Source organism: Microcebus murinus, chromosome 1, assembly GCF_040939455.1.
Source record: "Microcebus murinus isolate Inina chromosome 1, M.murinus_Inina_mat1.0, whole genome shotgun sequence".
In the NCBI taxonomy this organism is placed as follows: Eukaryota; Metazoa; Chordata; class Mammalia; order Primates; family Cheirogaleidae; genus Microcebus; species Microcebus murinus.
The window spans coordinates 67632947-67654206 of NC_134104.1; the positions used below are offsets into that span (position 1 = coordinate 67632947).

The window sequence follows — 21260 nt, forward strand, 5'->3', positions numbered from 1 at the left end:
CGAATCCTTTGCTCTCATGTGATGAGGAAAGCTTGAAAGCACTGAAAGGTTGTTTTACTTTACAGGCAGCTTTACTTGTAATGTAAATCAGAATAGGTAACATATATGTTTTCATTATGTTATTTTTAAATGTTCACAATTTTATTTCGATAAATGAAAAATTAGAAAACTCACATCATGGCTGTTGGCTAAAGTTGACGCTTGGCTGCGTGCGTTCATCTGTGGCTGTTGACTATAGTTGACGCTCCTATCGAAGTGGTTAAACTGACTTAATTCCTTGTTACATCAGTTGTAACTGATCCACTGCTGAGATAGACTCTTTTTGTTAACATGTTATTCAGGCTACTGACAAGTCCTGTGACCCTGAGAGTTGCCAGTCATTTTGAAGTGATTTTGTCTTTCTAGGTTCTAATTCATTATTCCATTTGAATATAAGCTCCAGTAGGGCAGGCACTTTGATTAAAGTTCATAGCTATATCCCAACATCTAGAAAAACACTTGGCATGCTAAATATCTAGTTAGTAGATATTTCACAAATATCTGCTAACTAAACACATGAAGTATGTATTGATCTCAGAGCTTAACTGGTCAGTGGGGTAAAGCATGGAGATCTCCATGTTGGTCCTCATGATCTTTATACCCCTTGGTCTTACTCTAGTGAATATGTTGTATTGCATGGAAAAATGGACTTTGCAGATGAAATTAAAGTTACTAATCAGTTGATTAAAACTGGGAGATTATCTAGGTGGGCCTAATGCAATCATGAGCCCATAAAAGCAAAAGAGGAAGGCAAAAGACTTTGTGAGATGTAGCAGAAAGGAAAAGTCAGAAAGATTTAAAATGTAGGGATTTGGCCCACCATTCCTGGCTTGAAGATGGAGGGGGCGATAACAAGGATTGTGGGTGGACTGTAAAAGCTGAGAATGACCACCAGCTGACTGCCAGCAAGATAAGGAGACTTTAGTCTTATAACTACATGAAATGGTATTCTGTCAACAATATGTGGGAGCCTGAAAGCAAATTCTCCTCTAGAGTCTCCAGATAAGAATACAGGCCAGCCAACACACTGACTCTGGCCTCTAAGCAGAGAACTCATGTGAGCCTGTCCAGACTTCTATCCTACAGAAGTGAGATAAATGTGGGGTGTTCTAAGCTGCTAAATTTGTAACACAGCAATAGAAAATTGATATACAAGGTAACTGAGAAAAAAAGCTAGCTTTTACCTTGAGAGTTTCTACTAAATCCTGGAAATCTTGAGCTTTACCTTTGATGGATGCAGGAGGTATCAGGGACAGGAGATAAAACCTAAGTGCACCCAAAGTGGGGAAATGTAATTGGAAACCCCTGCAAAAAACTGAAATCTCAAATGACCATACTGTCAGTGTAAGGACACACAGTAACTAAAAAGACACTCTGAAATAAATTTCAAAGCATAGGCAATTTAACTAAATCCCCATGAACTAAGGGATAAGAAAGGCCAAATTATGAGACTTCTTTCTTTCATTATTCTCCCTATATTTTCTTTATTCCATCTATATCTCAGTCCCCAAGATAATTTTAATACTGTATCAAATAAAAGGAAAGAACTATGTATGACAGCTTCTACATAGTAAATTTACTGCCATTTGAGAATAGGAACATCAAGTTTACTGTTATATGATGTCATAAAAACAGAGAGGAGGCAAAAAATCAAAGGCTGGGAATTTTTCAACTATTGTGATATGGCTTATGGCAAGAAACCTTTTGGAAATCAAGAATGAAAAGCAGTGCTTTAAATAAGTTAACTTTAGAAATATTCTGAGAGGCACTATGTGTAGTAGAAAGATCATATTAATTTAGATATAAATGAGGATACGCACTGTTGTCTCTATCTTCCTATTATCCAGTCTAAAATTTAAGAAAAAAAAAATTAGGACTCTTGAAATACTTTTTTATTTGAGACAGAGTCTTGCTCTGTTGCCCTGGGTAGAGTGCAGTGGTGTCATTGTAGCTCATTGCAACCTCCAATTCCTGGGATCAAGGGACCCTCTTGCTTCAGCCTCCTGAGTAGCTGGGACTACAGGTGCATGCCACAATGCCCAGCTAATTCCTTTCTATTTTTAGTAGAGATGGGGTCTCGCTCTTGGCTCAGGCTGGTCTCAAACTCCTGAGCTCTAGCAATTCTCCTGCCTCGGGCTTCCAGAGTGTTAGGATTATAGGCATGAGCCACTGCACCTGTTCAAAAAAATTTTTTTTTAATAGAAGGGTCTCCTTCTGTTGCCCAGGCTGGAGTGCAGTGAAGCAATCATAGCTCACTGCAACCTTGAACTCCTAGGCTCAAGTGATCTTCTTGCCTCAGCCTCCCAAGTAGCAGTCCTCCTCCTCAGCCTCCTGAGTAGCTAGGACTACAGGCACATACCACCATGCCCAGCTAATTTTTTTTTTTGGTAGAGACAAGGTCTTGCTATGTTGCACAGACTGGTCTCGAACTCCTGGGCTCAAGTGATTTTCCCACCTTGGCCTCCCAAAGTGCCAGGATTACTGGCATGAGCCACTGTGCCTCACCTGACTTTTGAAATTCTTTTAGCTTTCTTTATACATAAATGCACACATTATCACCACAAAATCTCATTGCTATTAAGTATCTTCAACTCAACTGTACAGGAGGTAATGGTTTAAATCAGGGGTCCCCAACCTATGGTGAGTTGTATAATTACTTCATTATATATTGCCATGTAATAGTAATACAAATAAAGTACACAATAAATGTAATATGCTTGAATCATCCTGAAACCATCCCCTCCTCCCTGGTCTGTGGAAAAATTGTCTTCCATGAAAATGGTCCCAGGTTCCAAAAAGGTCAGGGATCGATGATGAATGATCTAAATTTAGACCGAAAAAAATCAATTTTACCTCTTTTTTATAACATGGGCACAAAAGTACATAGTCACTGAGTTCTAAATCCATACTACATAAGTACCTAAACATCTCCATTATGCAAAGATCTGTACAAAACCAAAATTATTTTATGCTCTTATCTTTGAGTTTTAAGACAGAAGCAAATAAGTAGAATTGATTTTTCAAACCTGTTTTGATGTGAGTATCTTCTCATATCTTCTGTTTTTTGAAACTCTCTGATGGCTACAGGCTTTACTGGTGTTCCCTAGGCCAAAAGGGCAGCAATAAATCAATTTAACATATGAATCCAGAATACCATGAAACATAGTTCACATTCAACTTGTCATTTAGGGATTTGGACATTAGACTAATATTTTAATAGAATCTTCAAATCAAACTTCATGTTTAAAAGCATTACAAGCTATATTACTGCTTTGATACACAAAAGTCATAATCTATAAATTTATTTTATTTTTTTAAAAAGTAGACTTTTGTCTCACTGTAGGATATAAATTACAGTGACCAAACAGTAATATTTACTGAATGATAAGATGTTAAAGTTGGAAAGGATCTTAGAGGTCATTTGATACAAACTCCCATCAAGGACAGAAATTCCTACCTACCCTACCCTGACATTAACGTAGTTTCTCTAGTCATAGGGACATGACATTTCTAGCCACGTGACATTTACTAGGCATGTTTACTAGGCATGTGACATTTCTTTACTTCTTCATCAACACAAATTGTCTCTTATCATAGTCATATAAATAGTCCTGGGGATGTTGGTAGGATATCAAGACAAAACAAAAAGTCATTTCTAGGCCAGGCGCAGTGGCTCACGCCTGTAATCCTAGCACTCTGGGAGGCCGAGGCGGGCGGATCGTTCAAGGTCAGGAGTTCGAAACCAGCCTGAGCAAGAGCGAGACCCCGTCTCTACTATAAATAGAAAGAAATTAATTGGCCAACTAATATATATAGAAAAAATTAGCCGGGCATGGTGGCGCATGCCTGTAGTCCCAGCTACTCAGGAGGCTGAGGCAGCAGGATCGCTTGAGCCCACAAGTTTGAGGTTGCTGTGAGCTAGGCTGACGCCACGGCACTCACTCTAGCCTGGGCAACAAAGTGAGACTCTGTCTCAAAAAAAAAAAAAAAAAAAAAAAAAGTCATTTCTGTTTATGGTAAAATATAGTATTTTAAAGAGAAATACTATTGGCAATTTAACTTATTTATAAACTAAAGAGTAAAAGTCATTTTCAAAAAGTATTACTGAGGAAAATTAAACTGGCTTAAGTGATATAGACCACACACTGAAAAATAAAATTATAAATCAAAGTAGAGGCTTAAAAGGTTATCACAGTATATATTTCGTCAAATGAGAATCTATAGCAGTAGGCTTGGCACACTGGCTCACTCCTGTAACCCTAGCACTTTGGGAGGTGGGAGGATCACTTGAGGCCAGGAGTTTGATACCAGCCTGGGAAAAATAATGAGACCCTTGTCTCCACAGAAAAATAGAAAAATAAATTAGCAGGGCATGGTGGTGCATGCCTATAATCCCAGCTACTCAGAAGGCTAAGGAAGGATTGCTTATGTCCCAGAGTTTGAGGTTGCAGTGAGCTATTATTGGGTCATTGCATGCATTCCAGCCTGGGCAACAAAGCAAGACAGTGTCTCAAAAAAAAAAAAAAAAATAGAGAATTCCCTTAAAGATTATAATATGCCATTGTTAATTTTATTGTAAAAGAGTTGCCCTTTGCCCTAGAAGGAAGGCTCATAGTCTGTACCACAGGTAGTTTGATCAGTCAACCTGGTACATTACTATCTCTGAGCTGCAGGACTTTGATTTATATAACTTTGTCCAACTTTAAATATAAGAGTGTCTTCAGAACACCAACAAAAAACACTGTGTTTAAAAGCCTTCAGACAGGAAAATCAAAGGTTTTTTTTTTTTTTTAAAAAAAAGAATGATAATATCACTCTACAATATCCCACAAGTGATTATTCTCTATTTCTAAAAGCTAAATACATCATTCTCCAAAAAGGACCCAAGTGTTTCTCAAATAACCTCTGCTCAGAGCCTGGGACCAACTCCAGACATCAACATCACAAACACTAAAGTGGGGCCAATTTATTATGCTGACTAGATATATTGAAGAATGCTATTCTATTTGAGATCCTTGGGGAATTGGCAGAGATTCTACAGTAGGCTGAATGCTCATTTGTTTTCTAAAGCAATTCAATGCTCTACTATAAGAGACACCCAAGAATTTTAATAGCAAACAATTTATATTGTGTGTGACTTAGCATAAAAGCTCCAACATACTTAAGCTTATTATAAAAATTCTATGATTGTTTGTATGTTGCCCTAAAAGTAAACTTTTTGGTTTAATTCTTAATTACTGATCAAAGTATAATTTATCAGTTAGAAACAATAATATAGCAATAAAAACAATAATGAAAAATATCATATTCCTTTGCTTTCCAAAGCAAAGGATTTAGATTCCAAAGGCTTTAGATTATATATTCCAAAGGCTTTAGATTACTCTTAGGACTTCTTTTATTCCTTCTTTGAAATTTTGAACTTTGCTTTCTCATTTGAAAAATAAACCTAAACCCTACTTGAGAATACTGTCCAATTTTTCTGCATAAATCTGAAAAATTCGGGATTGACATTGGAAGACAACATAAAATAATTAGGCATAAACCAACAAATCACTGATATGACAGAAATTTAGACTATCATGAATTATTTTTACCAGGGGATAGCAACATAGTTAGGCTTAAATGTGTGTACTACCTCATGAGAGATTCGCCGTTGTTCAATATATGCCATAAACTGTGAACTAAGGCTGTCTGAGTCCAGGCCCTTGGGCTGTCTCACCTCCTCCTCTTCTTCTTCTGCAGTACAGCTGTCAATGTAGTCAATCTGCTCCAGATCATGTTCCACTGTACAACACACACACACAGAAATAACACTCAAATTAGACAGCCAGTAAAAGACATTAAGTTATATTCTCTCCTTTTCCCTAATATTTTCTACTCTGAAAGTGAGAGGAATGATAAAAAGTTTAAATTACATAAGCCTTTATTTTTTAGTCCAGAAACCCTTAGTCCTAATTCTCTAAAGAATGCAGTAATTGCTGATAATTATTGAAATATGGACCTCTAACATTTCTTTTTTCTTTGGACAGATCCTTACAGTTTTAAATAAGACAGTTTGAGTTTGTGAGACAAAGAGAGAGGAAGATTCCTTTTTAAAGACTGAAAGGTGCATCTTCCTTTACAACTTCATGTTTTGGGTTTTGAGTTTAATAATATTTCTTTGAAAAGATGGGAGATAGAAACCTAACAGTCAAATGAAAAGAAAGTAAAAGGCAATAAAAAAAAAAGAGAGAAAAGGTAGGAATAAACTGGAGTTGGAAAGAAATAGTTTCTCAACTTCTATATTTCCCTTCATGTAACTGTCATCAATTAAATTTTTTTTGAAAACTGTGATCGAAACAAAGATTTTCCTATTTAGAAAATTATTTACTAGAGGTCAGCATTATAGATATTCTGCAATAGTATGTGTTTGGAAGGGAACCATTAAGGAATTCTTTCTTCTCAAAATGTTTCAGAGTGGGCTGGGCACAGTGACTCACACCTGTAATCCCAGCACTCTGGGAGGCCGAGGCCGGAGGAGACCAGCCCGAGCAAGAGTGAGACCCCGTCTCTACTAAAAATAGAAAAATTAGCTGGGTGTCATGGCATGTGCCTGTAGTCCCAGCTACCTGGTAGGCTGAGGTAAGAGGATCCCTTGAGCCCAGGAGTTTGAGGTTGCAGAGACCTATGATGACGTCATTGCTTTCTAGCTGGAGTGACAGAGTAAGACAAGACTCTGTCTCAAAAAAAAAAGAAGCTTTAGGGCGAGGAAAAGCATATAAATAAGATATAGCACATTGTTTCATATAGTAAGTTTTAGAATGCCCATTTTTAAGTTTTAAAGTAATTATTTTAATAGCTACTTAAAATGACACACTAGAAAAAACAACTTACTACTAAAATGGTTTCTCCAGAGATTCTAGCCCATTATTTTATGATGTTCTACAGACTAAAGTTGCAGTTGCTAGAACAGTGAATTTGGAGGTCTATTTCTCAATTTCACCTTGAGAAAGATGCAGTTGCTGGAACAGTGAATTTGGAGGTCTATTTCTCAATTTCATCTTCTGATTCAATTATTTCTAAATAATTCCATAACTGCAATTAATATAAAAAAATGAATTTTTAGTTTATTAGTTTTATTAATAGCTAAACATGAGGAAAGGGTGATAAGTCTACATCCACATTAGAAACCAGGTACACAAATGCATTTTTTCGATGTGCTACAATTTGTCTGACTAAATAAATGGTTTATATTATTACCATTTTCCAAGAAAGCAATATCACTTCTTCATACTATTTAGACCAGTGTGGACCAAGAGAAAAGGAATGTAAACCACGAAAGTGAACCACATATGTAATTTAAAATTTTCTAGTAGCCACTTTGTTTTTTTTCTTTTTTAAAGAGATAGGTATCTCACTATATTGCCCAAACTGGTCTTGAACTCCAGCCTGAAGTAATACTCCTGCCTAAGCCTCCCAAAGTGTTGAGTGATCATGGCTGGCCTAGCAGCCACATTTTTAGAAAAAGTAAAAAAAAAAAATAGTAGTATTAATTTTAATACATTTTATTTTGTCCAATACCTCTAAATATCATTTCAACATATAATCAATACAACATATTGCCACTTTTTTTAATTTTAAGAGACAGGGCCTTGTTTTGTTGATCAGGCTGGAGTGCAGTGGCGCAATCAATCATAGCTCACTGCAGCCTCAAACTCCTGGACTCAAGCGATCCTCCTGTCTCAGCCACTGTGTACCAACATGTCTGGCTAATTTTTTTACTTTTTTAATAGATGGGATCTTGCTATATTATCCAGGCAGGTTTTGAACTCCTAGCCCCAAGCTATTCTCCCACCTTGGCCTCCCAAAGTGCTGGGATTACTGGCATGAGCCATTTCACCTGGCCAGATACTTTATATTCTTTTTTTCACATGAAGTCTTCAAAATCTGATTTGTATTTTATACTTACAGAGTACTTCTCAATTCAGAAAGCCACATTTCAAATGTGCAATATCCACATGTGGCCAGTGGCTACCATACTGAACATCATAGATCTAGACATTATTTAATAAAGTCTTAAAGTGTCCTTATTAAAAGTCTTAAACAAATCATTGGGGAAATATATCTCATATGAGAGGAAAATTTAAAAGAAAACTACTGAAATGTGAATGTTATGTTAAGTGACAGGAGTAAAGAAGAATATGAGATGGTAAGAAAAAGAAAAAATAGCAAAAATACTTAATTGAAATCATCATTTAGAGATGAAAGGTCTTCTCAGAGAAATAATGGATTTCTGAAAATCAATCATTTCTCCCTTCTAACTGGTCCTAAACATTTAAACATTAAAATTTGATAATTCAAACTAAAGCAACATAGAATGGAATGCTAAAATCAAAAGTCTGCTTCAGAAGTACAGGGAAGCAGAAACAGCTCTGCTTGTTAATAAACTATTAAAAAAAAAAATCTTACAAATTTTTAAATGTCAGAATAAGGAATATTGGGATTCAGATGCCCTTAAAAGAGCATAATTCCAGATGAAAGAAAAGGTAAACACTAGGAGGTGCACTGAATTCCTGAAAGAGATCAAACAATGACCAAAACAGGAATCTTAAAAAGGGAAAATGGTACTTCAAAAGAAGATCATGGCTAAATCAAGATTAGTAATGATCTACTCCAGGTGAACTGTCTGTAATAAAGTTTTCTCCCAAAATAAAAATAAGGAAGAAACATTGTATTTTAACTGCAAGCCCGAAAACATAGAGGTTTCCAGTAGAAAATTATTTTTTTCAATAATATATGAAAAGTCTTTAAGAGTGAAGAAGCCATAGATACATAAAAGGAGTGGATGTGAAAAGGATCACTTTAAAAAAGTTAAGTGATTATAAAGACTTTATATGTCATGAGAATCATGTTTACCTCCACCATTTGTTACTACTAAACTGTTGCGATTCTCTTGGTACTGGCTTTCTCTTCGTAGTCTTTGCTCTTTAGTAATCTCTGCTACTCTAAGAGGCAGATCTGAAAATTCATCTGTAGGCTTAAAAAAGTAGAACAAACATTAAAAAAATCATTTCAAATTTTAGACAATGCAAGCATTTAAAATATGGGTACAATATAAAGGCATTGAAATTTATATTTAAGAAGAAACAAAAAAGTTCTGGAGATGGACAGTGGTGATGGATGCACAATGAGAATGTATTTAATGTAACTGAAAATATAAACTTAAAAATGGTTAAAATGGTAAACTTTATGTTATATATATCTTACCACAATTAACAAAAAGAAGAAACAGAAGGGTATTCAAGACTTTATAAAGAGAATATATATATGGACTTAAAGTATCTACATCTACGCCTGTATGGACATAGCCACACTCATGTGCACACCCAACCAGACACTGTACATACAGAAGCAGTTCCAAATTACAAATGAGCTGTGGTCTAAAATTAATTTGCTTTGGACTCCCAATGAAACAATGTTATAAATGGTAGGTTATCAGCCTTGTTAACAGAAGCTTATTTAAAAATTTAACCCAATTTATAGCTAAAATATTATACCAAAGTAATTTTAAAAAGCAGAAAACATAATGCCAATAATTAAATAAAACAGAAAAATGATATAATTAGCTAGGAAATTATTTATCTTCAGCATATGGATATTCTTCACTAAGGTTCTCATCTCCTTTCCCATCAGCCTATAGTCCCGTTTTCTCACATATTAGCTAGCACTCCTTCTACCACCTCCGCTCAAGATTACCCAGCCCCTCAAATTTAGGCTTCAGTTTTATCTGGCTCAGCTCCTGTTTGGCTTTTTAGGATATGAAACAATTTATATGAGACTATGATGTAACAAACATGTAAAAATATACATGATAAAAAGATGGTAAAGAAACAGAATACCAGTTTTGGTGGTAGGGACTACGTGGGATTTTTTCCCCTCCCTTGACTTTTCTATATTTTATGTAATAAGGAATTAAATCCAATTAAGACACTTTCCATTTTCATCATTTTATCTTCTCTTAATCAAGAGTTGTAACTTGTGGAATAGAAGAAACACTTACTTCATTCCCTGACCATCTCTTATCACCACTGTCCACACTATTGAAACCTGAATCAAGGGCTCCATAAGGGCGACTTGAGTATAGTTCTTCATGGCTGCCAAAAAGATACTTTGTTACCACAAAGTTTGATATTTTAAAAATTAATATTTGAAATAAAACATACAATTTTACTAATAAACATTCTCATGGCACTTACTCACTTAACTGTTAGAACTAAGTGGGAATTCTTTTAACTTTTTAATATGAAAAATTTCAAACAGAACAAAGCAAGCAGAATAGGAGCCCCCGTGTACTCACTATCCAACTTCAAAAATATCACAATTCTGCAATTTTTCTTTCATCTATGCCTCCATCCATTCCCCATGCCCCCTCAATTGTTTTTACTTTTAACAGTACTCTTTTTTGAGGTAAAATTTACATACATTGAAATGTATACTTCTTAGCTGTATGATTCTGACAACTCTATCATGATATAGGACATTTCTACTTTGTCAGAAAGTTCTGTGTATCCTTTCTCAGTTAATTCCTCTGATTCTACAACTACGTGCTTCTCAGAGACAAACACTGTCTGATTTTTTTCACTTTAGATTAGCGTGGAAGGCTGAATAATGGTCCCCAAAGATGTCCATGACCTAAGCCCTGAAACCTTTGAGTATGTTACTTTACATTGCAAAGGGGAATTAAGGTTGAAGATAAAAATAAGGTTGCTAATCAGCTGACTTCAAAATAGGGAGAATATCCTGGAATGTTAGAACAGGCTCAATGTAATCACAAGAGTCCTTAAAAGTGGAAGAGGCAGAAGAGGAGGTCAGTGTGATGTGATGTTGGCTTGAAGATGGAGGAAGGGGACCATGGGCCAAGAAATGCAGACAGCCTCTGCAAGTCAGAAAAAGGAAGGAAATGCATCCTACCCAGAGCCTACAGAAAGAAATGCAGCCTTACCAGTATCTCAATTTTAGCCCAATAAGACAATGTCAACTGTAAGATAATAAATTTGTGTTGCTTAAGCCTCTACATTTGTGGTAATTTGTTATGGCAGCATAGAAAACTAATACAATTCACTTTTCTTATTCTAGAACTTACAAAAATGGAATCATATGTACTTTTTAACTGTTTTTGTGTTTTTGTTTTTTGCTCAGCATCACATCAGTGAGATTCACAATGTTTTTACAATTCTTCTTATTGCTGAGTAACATTCTATCGTATGAATGTACGATTTTGAAAATCCATTTTCTGTTGACAGACATCTAGGATGTTTCCAGATTTTGGCTACTGTGAAAAAAGCTGCCATGTACATTAGTGAACAACTCTTTGTATGGATTGGCTTTCATTACTCTGGGTAAATACCTGCAAGTAGAACGAAAGGGTTCAGTGGTTCCCACCCTTTTTGGCACCAAGGACCAGTTTCATGCAAGACAATTCTCTCATGGATGGGGGTGGGGGGATGGTTTCGGGATGATTCAAACACATTACATTTATTGTGCAAACTTCTCTGCTAATGATAATCTGTATTTGCAGCAGCTGTAATACTAGCAGCACTAGTATTACCGCCTCGGCTCTCAGATCATCAGGTATTAGATTTTCACAAGGTGTGTGCAACCTAGATCCCTCATGTTCGTAGTTTACGGTAGGGTTTGCACTCCTATGAGAATCTAATGCCACCACTGATCTGACAGGAGGCAGTGCTTATGTGGTGGTGGGGAGCAGCTATAAATACAGATGAAGCTTCCCTTGCTCCCTCTCACCTCCTGCTGTGCAGCCCGGTTCCCAACAGACCATAGACTGATAATGTTCTTGGCCCAGGGGTTGGGGACTGCAGTGTTACATGATAAGTGTAGGTTTAACTTTTTATAAAACTGCCAATTTGTTTTCAAAAGTAGCTATGCCCTTTTGCATTCCTACCAGCAATATATATGTGTTCCAGTTGCCAATAATTGTGTTGTCAAGTCTTTAATTTCAGCCATTTTGGTGGGTATAAAGTGTCTCACTGTCTTGCTGTGGTTAAAAAATTTGTATGTCTCTGACGAACGATGATGAGTATCTTTTTGTGGGCTTATTGGCCATTTACATTATCTTCTTCTATTAAATGTCTGTTCAAATCTTTTGTATCAATAAACCTCAAAAATAGTTTGCTAACTAAAAGAAGCCAGACACAAAATGTCACATACTGTTTGATTCCATTTATATGAAATTCTAGAAAAGGCAAAACTGCACTGACAGAAAGCAGATTAGTGACTGTCTAGGGCTGGGGGTAAAGGGAAAGAACTAACAGTAAAGGGGCAAGAGGGTGATGGAAATGTTATATATCTCAATTATGTTGGTGGTTTCATGACTGTATCTGTATACCAAAACTTAATGAAGTCTACACTTAAAATGGGTAGGTTTTATTGTTTGTAAATTATACCTCAATAGAGCTGCTTTAAAAAAAAAAAAGAATGCCAAACCATTCTGCTAAAGTAGATGTACCATTTTTACATTTCTAGAAGCAATTTATGATACTGGTTGTTCCATATCCTCACCAACATTTGGTGTTACCTGCCTTCTTAATTTTAAACATTCTAGTGGGTGTGCAGTGATATCTAATTGTGATTTAATTTGCCTTTCCATGATGACTAATGACGTGAGCATTTTTTGTGTGCTTACTGGCCATTTCTGTAACTGTAAAGTGTCTGTTCAAGTCTTTTGTCCCTTTTTCAATTGGGCTGTCTATCACTAAGTTGCAGGTACTCTTGATATATTCTGGATTCAAGCCCTTTGTCATACATGTTTTGCAAATATTTTATCCCACTTTGTGGTTTGCCTATTCATTTTCTTAACATTTTCTTTTCATGAGTAAATGCTTTTAATTTTGATAAAATCTAATATATCATTTCTTTCTTTTATTGTTATTGCTTTCTATGTCTCAAAAATCCTTCCCAATCCCAGGTCACAATAGACAGATTTGAAGAATATGGATATTCTTCTATATTTCTAAGTTTTATGGCCTTAATTTTTGCTTATTCTTAAATATACTTGTAAAAGTTAGCTTAATTAGACATCTAAAACACGATAAATTCTATTTTTAAAAAATGGTCTATTAACATTTTATCTAATAAGGCTGCCTAAGTTGAAAAGCAACTTTCAATGATACAAATTTAAAATATTGTTCTTCTGGTATTGAATTTTGAATTCCATATATTCTTACATAGTTTGTATATACAATTTTTTCATGAGTTATAATATCATGCTGTTACAATGCACCAGAGTTTAAAGTACAGGTAATCTAAGAAATGTACTTGGATTTTACAGAACAGGAACCAGTTTTACTACTTAACCTTTCTAAAATGAAGATAAATGATTTCTATTCATCTGCCTTTCACAAAGTGAAAGCTTTATATCAACTAAAAACAAACCAAACCTCTATATGAATGTAAGTCAGTTTTTATAATTTGTCATTTATTTACTTATTAATATTTTTTGAGACAGGGTCTCGATCTGTTGCCCAGGCTGGAGTGCCAGTGGCACAATCATAGATCACTGCAGCCTTGAACTCCTGAACTCAGGCAATCCTCCCACCTCAGCCTTCCCAACTGCTGGGACTACAGGGACCTGCCACCACAACTGGCTAATTTTTCCTTCTTTCTTTTTTTTTTTTTTGTAGAGACAAGGTCTTGCCATGTTGGCCAGGCTGGTCTTGAACTCTTGGCCTCAAGAGATCCTCCTATCTTGTCCTCTCTAACTGTTTGGATCACAGATGTGAGCCACCTCACCCAGCTTCTTTTTTATTTTTGTCTTTAATTTTTAAATTATTTTATTTTCTTCTTCTTCCCACCCAGGGAGTGGGGGAGGTCTGCATGTACTGCCCAGCCCTGCCCAGGCACATGTGGGGCAGCTGAAATTGATTTTTATACAGATAGGCCCTGACTTACGATGGTTCAACTTACTATTTTTCAACTTTAGGATAGTGTGAAAACAATACACATTTATTAGAAATGAATGGGTACTTCAAGTACCCATATAACAATTCTGTCTTTCATTTTCAGTATGGTATTCAATAACACTTTATTATATTAATAAAATAAGCTTTGTGTTAGATGATTTTGTCCAGCTGTAGGCTAATGTAAGTGTTTAGAGCACATTTAAGGTATGCTAGGGTAAGCTGTGATGTTTGGTAGTTAGGTGTATTAAATGCATTTTTGACTTAGGATATTTTCAACAGGTTTATAGGCCAAAACCCGATTATAAATTGAGAAGCATCAGTACTTGTTAATATGTCTGCTTTTAGAAACTACCACATGAAAATTTTAAAATCTGTTTTAGACTAGGAAACTGAGAAGCAAGCTTATTAGGACTATGCTTTTAAGCAAAATTTAACAGATTCTAAGAGAAGGCCTAAGGGGTTCTCTTTTGAGTAAAGTACATGAACACTACTGTACTTGCAATGGGACATCTATCTTGCCGAATTAATTCTTGTTACTTAAGATTGTTCCAGACGGGTGGGACTGCCAGGTAGATGATCTTATATGTCACATGTTATGCAGCTGAGGGATTCACAGACTAAAAAGTCCTGAAGTGACATTAATAGCCAACAAATCCAACCTCTTCACTCTCTGTGGTAAAAATGAAGCCCCCCAAATTTGAATGACTTGCCATAGCTAGTTAGTAGTAGCAGAGCTAAGGTTAGTATTTGAGTCACTCAGACCAGTGGTTTTCAGCCGGGGCACCCCCAAGGGGACATTGGCAATGTCTGGATACATCTCTGTCACATTAGAAGGTGCTACTGGCATCTGATACCCGGGTAGAGGCCAGGTATGTTGCTAAATGTATTAAAATGTATAAGATAGTCCTTCACAAGAAAGAATTATCAGGTCTGAAATGTCAACAGAGCCAAGGTTTAGAAACCCTGACTTAGAACTACTCTTTGTCAGATCTAGGTAATCAATTTTACACTTAATTTGAGCCTTCCAAGATTAAGAATGTTAAAACAGGTTACTTTCTTTTAATCAAATATTCAGGTACATTTAAGGATCCAGTTTATTTGATTTCCTATGTGATAAAATATGTTATAGAAAAGAATAGAACATACTTACCAGGAGCCAAAACCCAAGGGTCTCCTATCATAATCTGGCAGATCTGGAGCAATCTTACAAGCTTGTATGTTCAGGTATTTAAATATGTGGATTTTGCCTTTTATACATATCTAAATGAAGTAACATATAAATATAACCAAATTATTACTCAACTGAAATATGTATGTTCCTTTTTATAATTAGCTTTTTACTAAATGTACATTGGGATAGAAGGCATGTCTATCAAGTATATACAGTAATATTAAAAAACTAATATCCTTATAACAACAAATTATGTTATTTAGTTCAATGTTATTTTAGGTATTTAAATGACACATACAAGTTTTTATTTTATAGTCACTAATAAGTCACTATAATATTTTATAGTCACTAACAAAATAATTTATGATTACAAACACTGTTCAAATACCAAACAAACTTATCACACTAATTAATTATGCATAGTCAGAGATTTAAAGCATTTTTCCCAAATAGATTATTTTGGCAACTTTTGTTTATAGGAATCCAATAATCATAGACAATTATGTTTTCTGTACTGCTTTCTGTAAGAGAGAACAGGAAATGATGAAATATTAGTTATATCTATTTCTGCTGCTACCTGTCCCAGAAGTCAAAACATAAATTTTTCAGGCTTATCATATGTTTCTATTGTTAAAGTTCACTCATAAAGTTTTATAGTTGCCATAAAGATAATGACATGCTTGTATAAAATCATCAATAAACTGCAGAATTAAAAAAGAGCTACAGCGGTGGCTCACGCCTGTAATCCTAGCACTCTGGGAGGCCGAGGAGGGCGGATTGCTTGAGGTCAGGAATTCGAAACCAGCCTGAGCAAGAGTGAGACCCCATCTCTACTATAAATAGAAAGAAATTAATTGGCCAACTAATATATATAGAAAAAAAAATTAGCTGGGCATGGCAGTGCATGCCTGTAGTCCCAGCTACTCGGGAGGCTAAGGCAGGAGGATTGCTTGAGCCTAGGAGTTTGAGGTTGCTGTGAGCTAGGCTGATGCTACAGCACTCACTCTAGCCTGTGCAACAAAGTGAGACTCTGTCTCAAAAAATAAATAAATAAAAAAAAATAAAAAAGAGCTACAGGGAAAAGTATGGGTTAGAGAAAATTTACAGACTGTAGGGTATCTAGAATGTATATGTAAACCTACCTTATAAATTACTTTATTACTAAATAGCTTCATTGATAAACAAATGACCACACTGGCTAAATGAGAAACTTATGATTTTATTTATTTATTAATTTTTTTGAGACAGAGTCTTGCTTTGTTGCCCAGGCTAGAGTGAGTGCCGTGGCGTCAGCCTAGCTCACAGCAACCTCAATCTCCTGGGCTCAAGCAATCCTACTGCCTCAGCCTCCCGAGTAGCCATGCCTGGCTAATTTTTTCTATATATATTAGTTGGCCAATTAATTTCTTTCTATTTTTAGTAGAGATGGGGTCTTGCTCTTGCTCAGGCTGGTTTCAAACTCCTGACCTGGAGCAATCTGCCCGCCCCGGCCTCCCAGAGTGCTAGGATTACAGGCGTGAGCCACCATGCCCAGCCTGAAACTTATGATTTTAGAAACTAAGAAAGTATAACAATGGTCAGAAGAAGAAATGCACTGATAATCTTTAGCTCTGAAAGCTGAGTATTTTCATTTGTCTCTAGCATTTATGTTATATATAATCAAATTTTACTAGAGAAAATTTAAGAAAGAAATTAACTGAAATTTTATTAGATAAAAATTTAGGAAGAATTCCTCAATTTAAAAAAAATATCAATTCAGTGAAAGTAAAAACACTTCTGGAAAGATCACCCATCTTTTTTGTTTTGTTTTATGGGTAGCACTCAGAACCAGGAGGTTTAGAGAGCTCCCTGCATCACCTATCTTTCATCCTATCTTTTATTCCATTCTAAAGAATACGTACGTGTGTGATTTTATTTTAAAAGAACTCATTTTCTAACAGAAAGATAAATGCACATAATCAAATTTTAAATTTCATCCTTTGTCCAAAAACTGTCCATAGAATACTTCAATTATGGTTTACCTGTGCAGGAGGTGACTGTAGTGGATTGTTATCTAGGGTGATCATCTGTAGGTGCCTGAGGTTCCGATAACAAACAGGGATTGTTGTAATTTTATTGCAGGAGAAGTCTAACCGTATCAAAGGCAACTCTGCCAGCTCTGCATGTGGAAATTAACAATTAATAATATTTTAAAGCTAGACAATTTTACAAAAGCTTCTAGTTAAATATGGTGGATTTAACATAGGTATTTACCTTCATTCTCTCTTAGTGATTAACTGGCAGCAAAGAGGTATAAAATAAACTCTAGTTGCCTATAGATAGGAACACTCATAAAATGCAAGTAGTTTGATCCCTCATAGAACTATAGAAAAGTCTCAGAAGCTGGAGGCTCTGATGCCACAAAAAGGTACGGGTAACAAAAGGATTAGTGTCGACGGTTACATAAAGAACAGATGTCTAGGTCTCCAACCCCAACTCACACAGCTGGGGAAATACCCTTCTACAATCTCTCCAGGAGTCAGCAAGTTATTCTCTAGTGAAATTGAATTGAAAACACTCTGAACTCAGGAACCCCAGGCACAATGGAAAGTCAGGATGAGTTGCAAATTAAAAATGGAGGAGAAAAGTGGAAATCTATACACTTAATGTCAAGACTTCAGCACCTTCCCATTCCATCCTACCACATCCTTAGTTCTTGAATGCCAGTAGTTAGGAATGCACACAATAATGTAGAAGAAATGGAGCATCTGTCTCTGGAGAAACTATACAGATCCCTATAAAAGGACTTTCGATGTTGATACAGAGTTTCCTCTAATAAAATACCCAGCTTGCTGCTTAATTACCATTATACAATTTTTGCCAGTATATTCAGAACTTCTAGTCGGCTATATACAGGAAGTATATGATCCACAGACATTTAGAGAAGTCTCTAACATGGAAGACAGAAATCAAAACCAACTAACCAACCAAAAAATGGAACTCAGAAGAAACAGGTAATATAAAGGAAGTAGAAGAAAAATTTGAAAAGCTTTAGAATTAATATCTTTAGTTTCAGAGAGATCTTTAGCTTTAGTTATGAATCACTAAAACATAAAAGGGATTTTTTTTAAAAAATCACAGAATAACAAGAATTCTTAGAATGAAAAATATGACAGCAGAAATTAAAAATTCAGAATGGTTGGAATGTAAATGGTTGGAACTATTTTACCATAGGGTAAAAATAACAAAAGAAGTGAACAATAAAAAAGATAAGAAAAAGCACAAGATCAAAGAGGTCTAACATCCAAATAAAAAAAAATCCAGAAGGAGCACAGAGAAAACAGAAAAGAGGAAATTATTAATATCAAAAAGAGATATAATTTACCAAAATGAAGGATATGAATCTCTGGTTTGGAAAGATGCCCAGCAAGTATCCAATACATTAAATTAAGACAACTCATACTATGCCACAGTATCATAAAATTTCAGAGCAGCAGAAAAACAGGAAAGACCTTAAAATCTTCCAGAGACAAAAAATTGCTCATGAAGGACTGGGATTAGGAATGAATGGCATATTTTCAACTATCAATTTTTAGCACTGACAGTTAAAAGTGAAAAAAGACCTAAAAATCCTGAGAAAACAGTTTTCAATCTAGAATTTATAATCAAATTATTAATAAGGTTGAACACAGAACAAAAGATATTTCTTTTCAAGTGAGGTTTCAAAAAAATGTTCTCCCATTAGATGTTCTCAGGAAACTACTAGAAGATGTGCTCTGCCAAAACAGGGAGTAAATTAAGAAAGGAAAATCCAGAGTCCAGGAATCAGAGTATTCAACACAGAAGAAAGCAAGCTGAGCAGCAACACTAGAGAACCACCACCCATGATCACAAGAGAAAGAAAAAGGCTCAGCAAGGGAGATACACAGGGAAAAAAAACTTGATAGGTAACCTGATTGGTTTGACTAAGAAGAGTGCTGGAAAAGCTGGTTAACTATAGATACATTTATTTTAAAAAAAGTAAATTAAAAGAATGAGAAATTATTAACTCTAGAAGACAACAACAAGAAAGGAAATAAAATCACAGTGTATCACTTGAATTGGCATGGAACAATACATATATAATTACAGTAAACACTGAATAATTATGTAATAAAAGTTGTGATAAAACTACACTAAGAAAATGGAAGGAGAGAAGTGACAGTATAGGTGATAGTGTAAGGAAATCAAATCCTCATCTATCATAATAGAAAGTTGATATAAGTGTCAAAGTTGCCAAATCCAGCAATAGCTTTAAAAGCAATTAGAAATAAGTCAGCAAACACCAGTGGAAAGAGGCAAAGGAGTTTAATAAAGGTAGATATGAATACTTCTGGCCACTGAAACTGGGGTGGAGGAGGTTTGGAGCAGGGGAATATTATTTAAGCTTTGTAATAATTTCTGAATGATGTAATTTATTATTTAGTAAAAATTAAGATTAATTTAAAATCGGGGGGAAGAGAGCAAGGACAATATATGTAACCTTAACATTTGTACCCCTATAATATGCTCAAAAAATAAATAAATAATTTAAAATCAAAATGGTGATATAACAAAAGATGTAATAAGTTATCTACCAAATTGTAACATGTTAGAAACTAATAATTAACACAAACTTCCACACTAACTTGTGTAGCTGTTAGAATAAAGCTTCTCCTGCCATCTCAGTTCAACTGTATATACTGAGATGACAAAATAAGCTATTAAAAAACCATTTGAAACTATCTGTGTGATTTGCAATTTTCTTGATAATCTACAATCAAAATGAGATACAGAAATAAATTAGAGGATAGGACTATTAAACTGCAATTATCATCTGAAATCTCTAATTTCATTTTCATCAAAACCCTAATGCTTTCACTAATTGATTTCACATTAAATAAATATTCATGAGTAAGTCTTTAAAGATCAACCACAGTAGGTAGGTCCTGAGTAAAGGTATAATCCTAGAAAGAAATCTGAGGTTACAAGGTCATGATTTTGGTTCTGTTGAGGGCCTCTATTCACATTCCTGAATTAGCAGCAACTAGAACCAGGAGGAAACGAAGAAGGCCAAATAAAAGGTGTGCAGGTTACTACACAAGTCTAGTGAGAGGCAAAATATGCAAGATTTTGTATAGTATGGTTGCGTTAAGTGTATAAGGGTGGGCTGGAATGGTCACTTTCTTATAAGTTTACTTGGGATCTAAAATGTCAAAGCTATCCTACTATGTTACAAATGAATATTTTCCTGGATCAAATTGGTGTAAATGTATGGATTCTACACTGAAAGCAAAAACATCATTAGTTAATTCAACATTTCTTATATAAGTCATGTTTTGTACAAGAACATGGAAAAGCACTGTCACGAAAACACTTTCAGAAGATTCTTTATCTCTCTTAAATTTTTACAAATAAATTTCTAGAATCTGATTCACATTAATCTAGAGGACAGTATTAGGGAAAGAAGATGAGTGTATAGATGAAACAAGAGCTGCCATGAGCTAATGACTGCTGTTGTTGGGTGATGGGCACATGGAGGCTCACTACTCTCATTTATATATGAAAGCATCCATAATAAAATTAAAGAAATATATACTCTGAATCTAATAAAATAACGGTTCTTCTCATTTTTACTTTCTTTTATAGCATTTTCTTTCATGAATTTGTATTTGTGAAAGATTGATAAATTCTTAATTTGTTTAATCATTTTTATCATTCAAATACATGTACCAGATGTTTATGATCAGCATAAGATAACCAGTGTCCTAGTGTAATCTCTCACCTCATTCATTATTCACTTTACACATTACCTCCACACAGTTAATTAGCCTCTGTTTGAACCTTTTCAGTGAAGAATAAAGTTCACACCAAAGTCCATTTTCAAATCAGGGCTAATTGTGGTAATGTTTTTCATTACACTAAACTATCCTCTTATCAAAACATCTTACATTTCTCCCCCAAATAATCATGCTTACTGAAGTTTCCAGTGACTCTACCCTGAGTTATCAATTATATTAGTTAACAACATCTAAAACTAAAATCAAAGACCAATAGTTATCAAAACTTTTCACTGAAGAGTCTTTTAAAATTCA

The 21260-nt window shown here is 35.0% G+C and overlaps 1 protein-coding gene across 12 annotated transcripts in view; it reads right to left on the minus strand.

The window, feature by feature from the left end:
• LRCH3 (leucine rich repeats and calponin homology domain containing 3) overlaps positions 1-21260 on the minus strand; it is a 118728-nt gene that overhangs the window by 34808 nt on the left and 62660 nt on the right. For 9 of the 12 annotated variants that reach the window (XM_076002435.1, XM_012780404.2, XM_012780400.2 and 6 more), the window contains exons 5-10: positions 17190-17326; positions 15148-15257; positions 10079-10172; positions 8935-9055; positions 5675-5823; positions 3066-3142 (exon numbers count right to left, since the gene is read on the minus strand). In XM_076002435.1, coding sequence (XP_075858550.1) covers positions 3066-3142; positions 5675-5823; positions 8935-9055; positions 10079-10172; positions 15148-15257; positions 17190-17326 — 688 coding nt within the window. The remainder of the gene's footprint in view (positions 1-3065; positions 3143-5674; positions 5824-8934; positions 9056-10078; positions 10173-15147; positions 15258-17189; positions 17327-21260) is intronic. The other 3 variants (XM_012780409.2, XM_012780407.2, XM_012780401.2) reach the window with 1 other exon arrangement.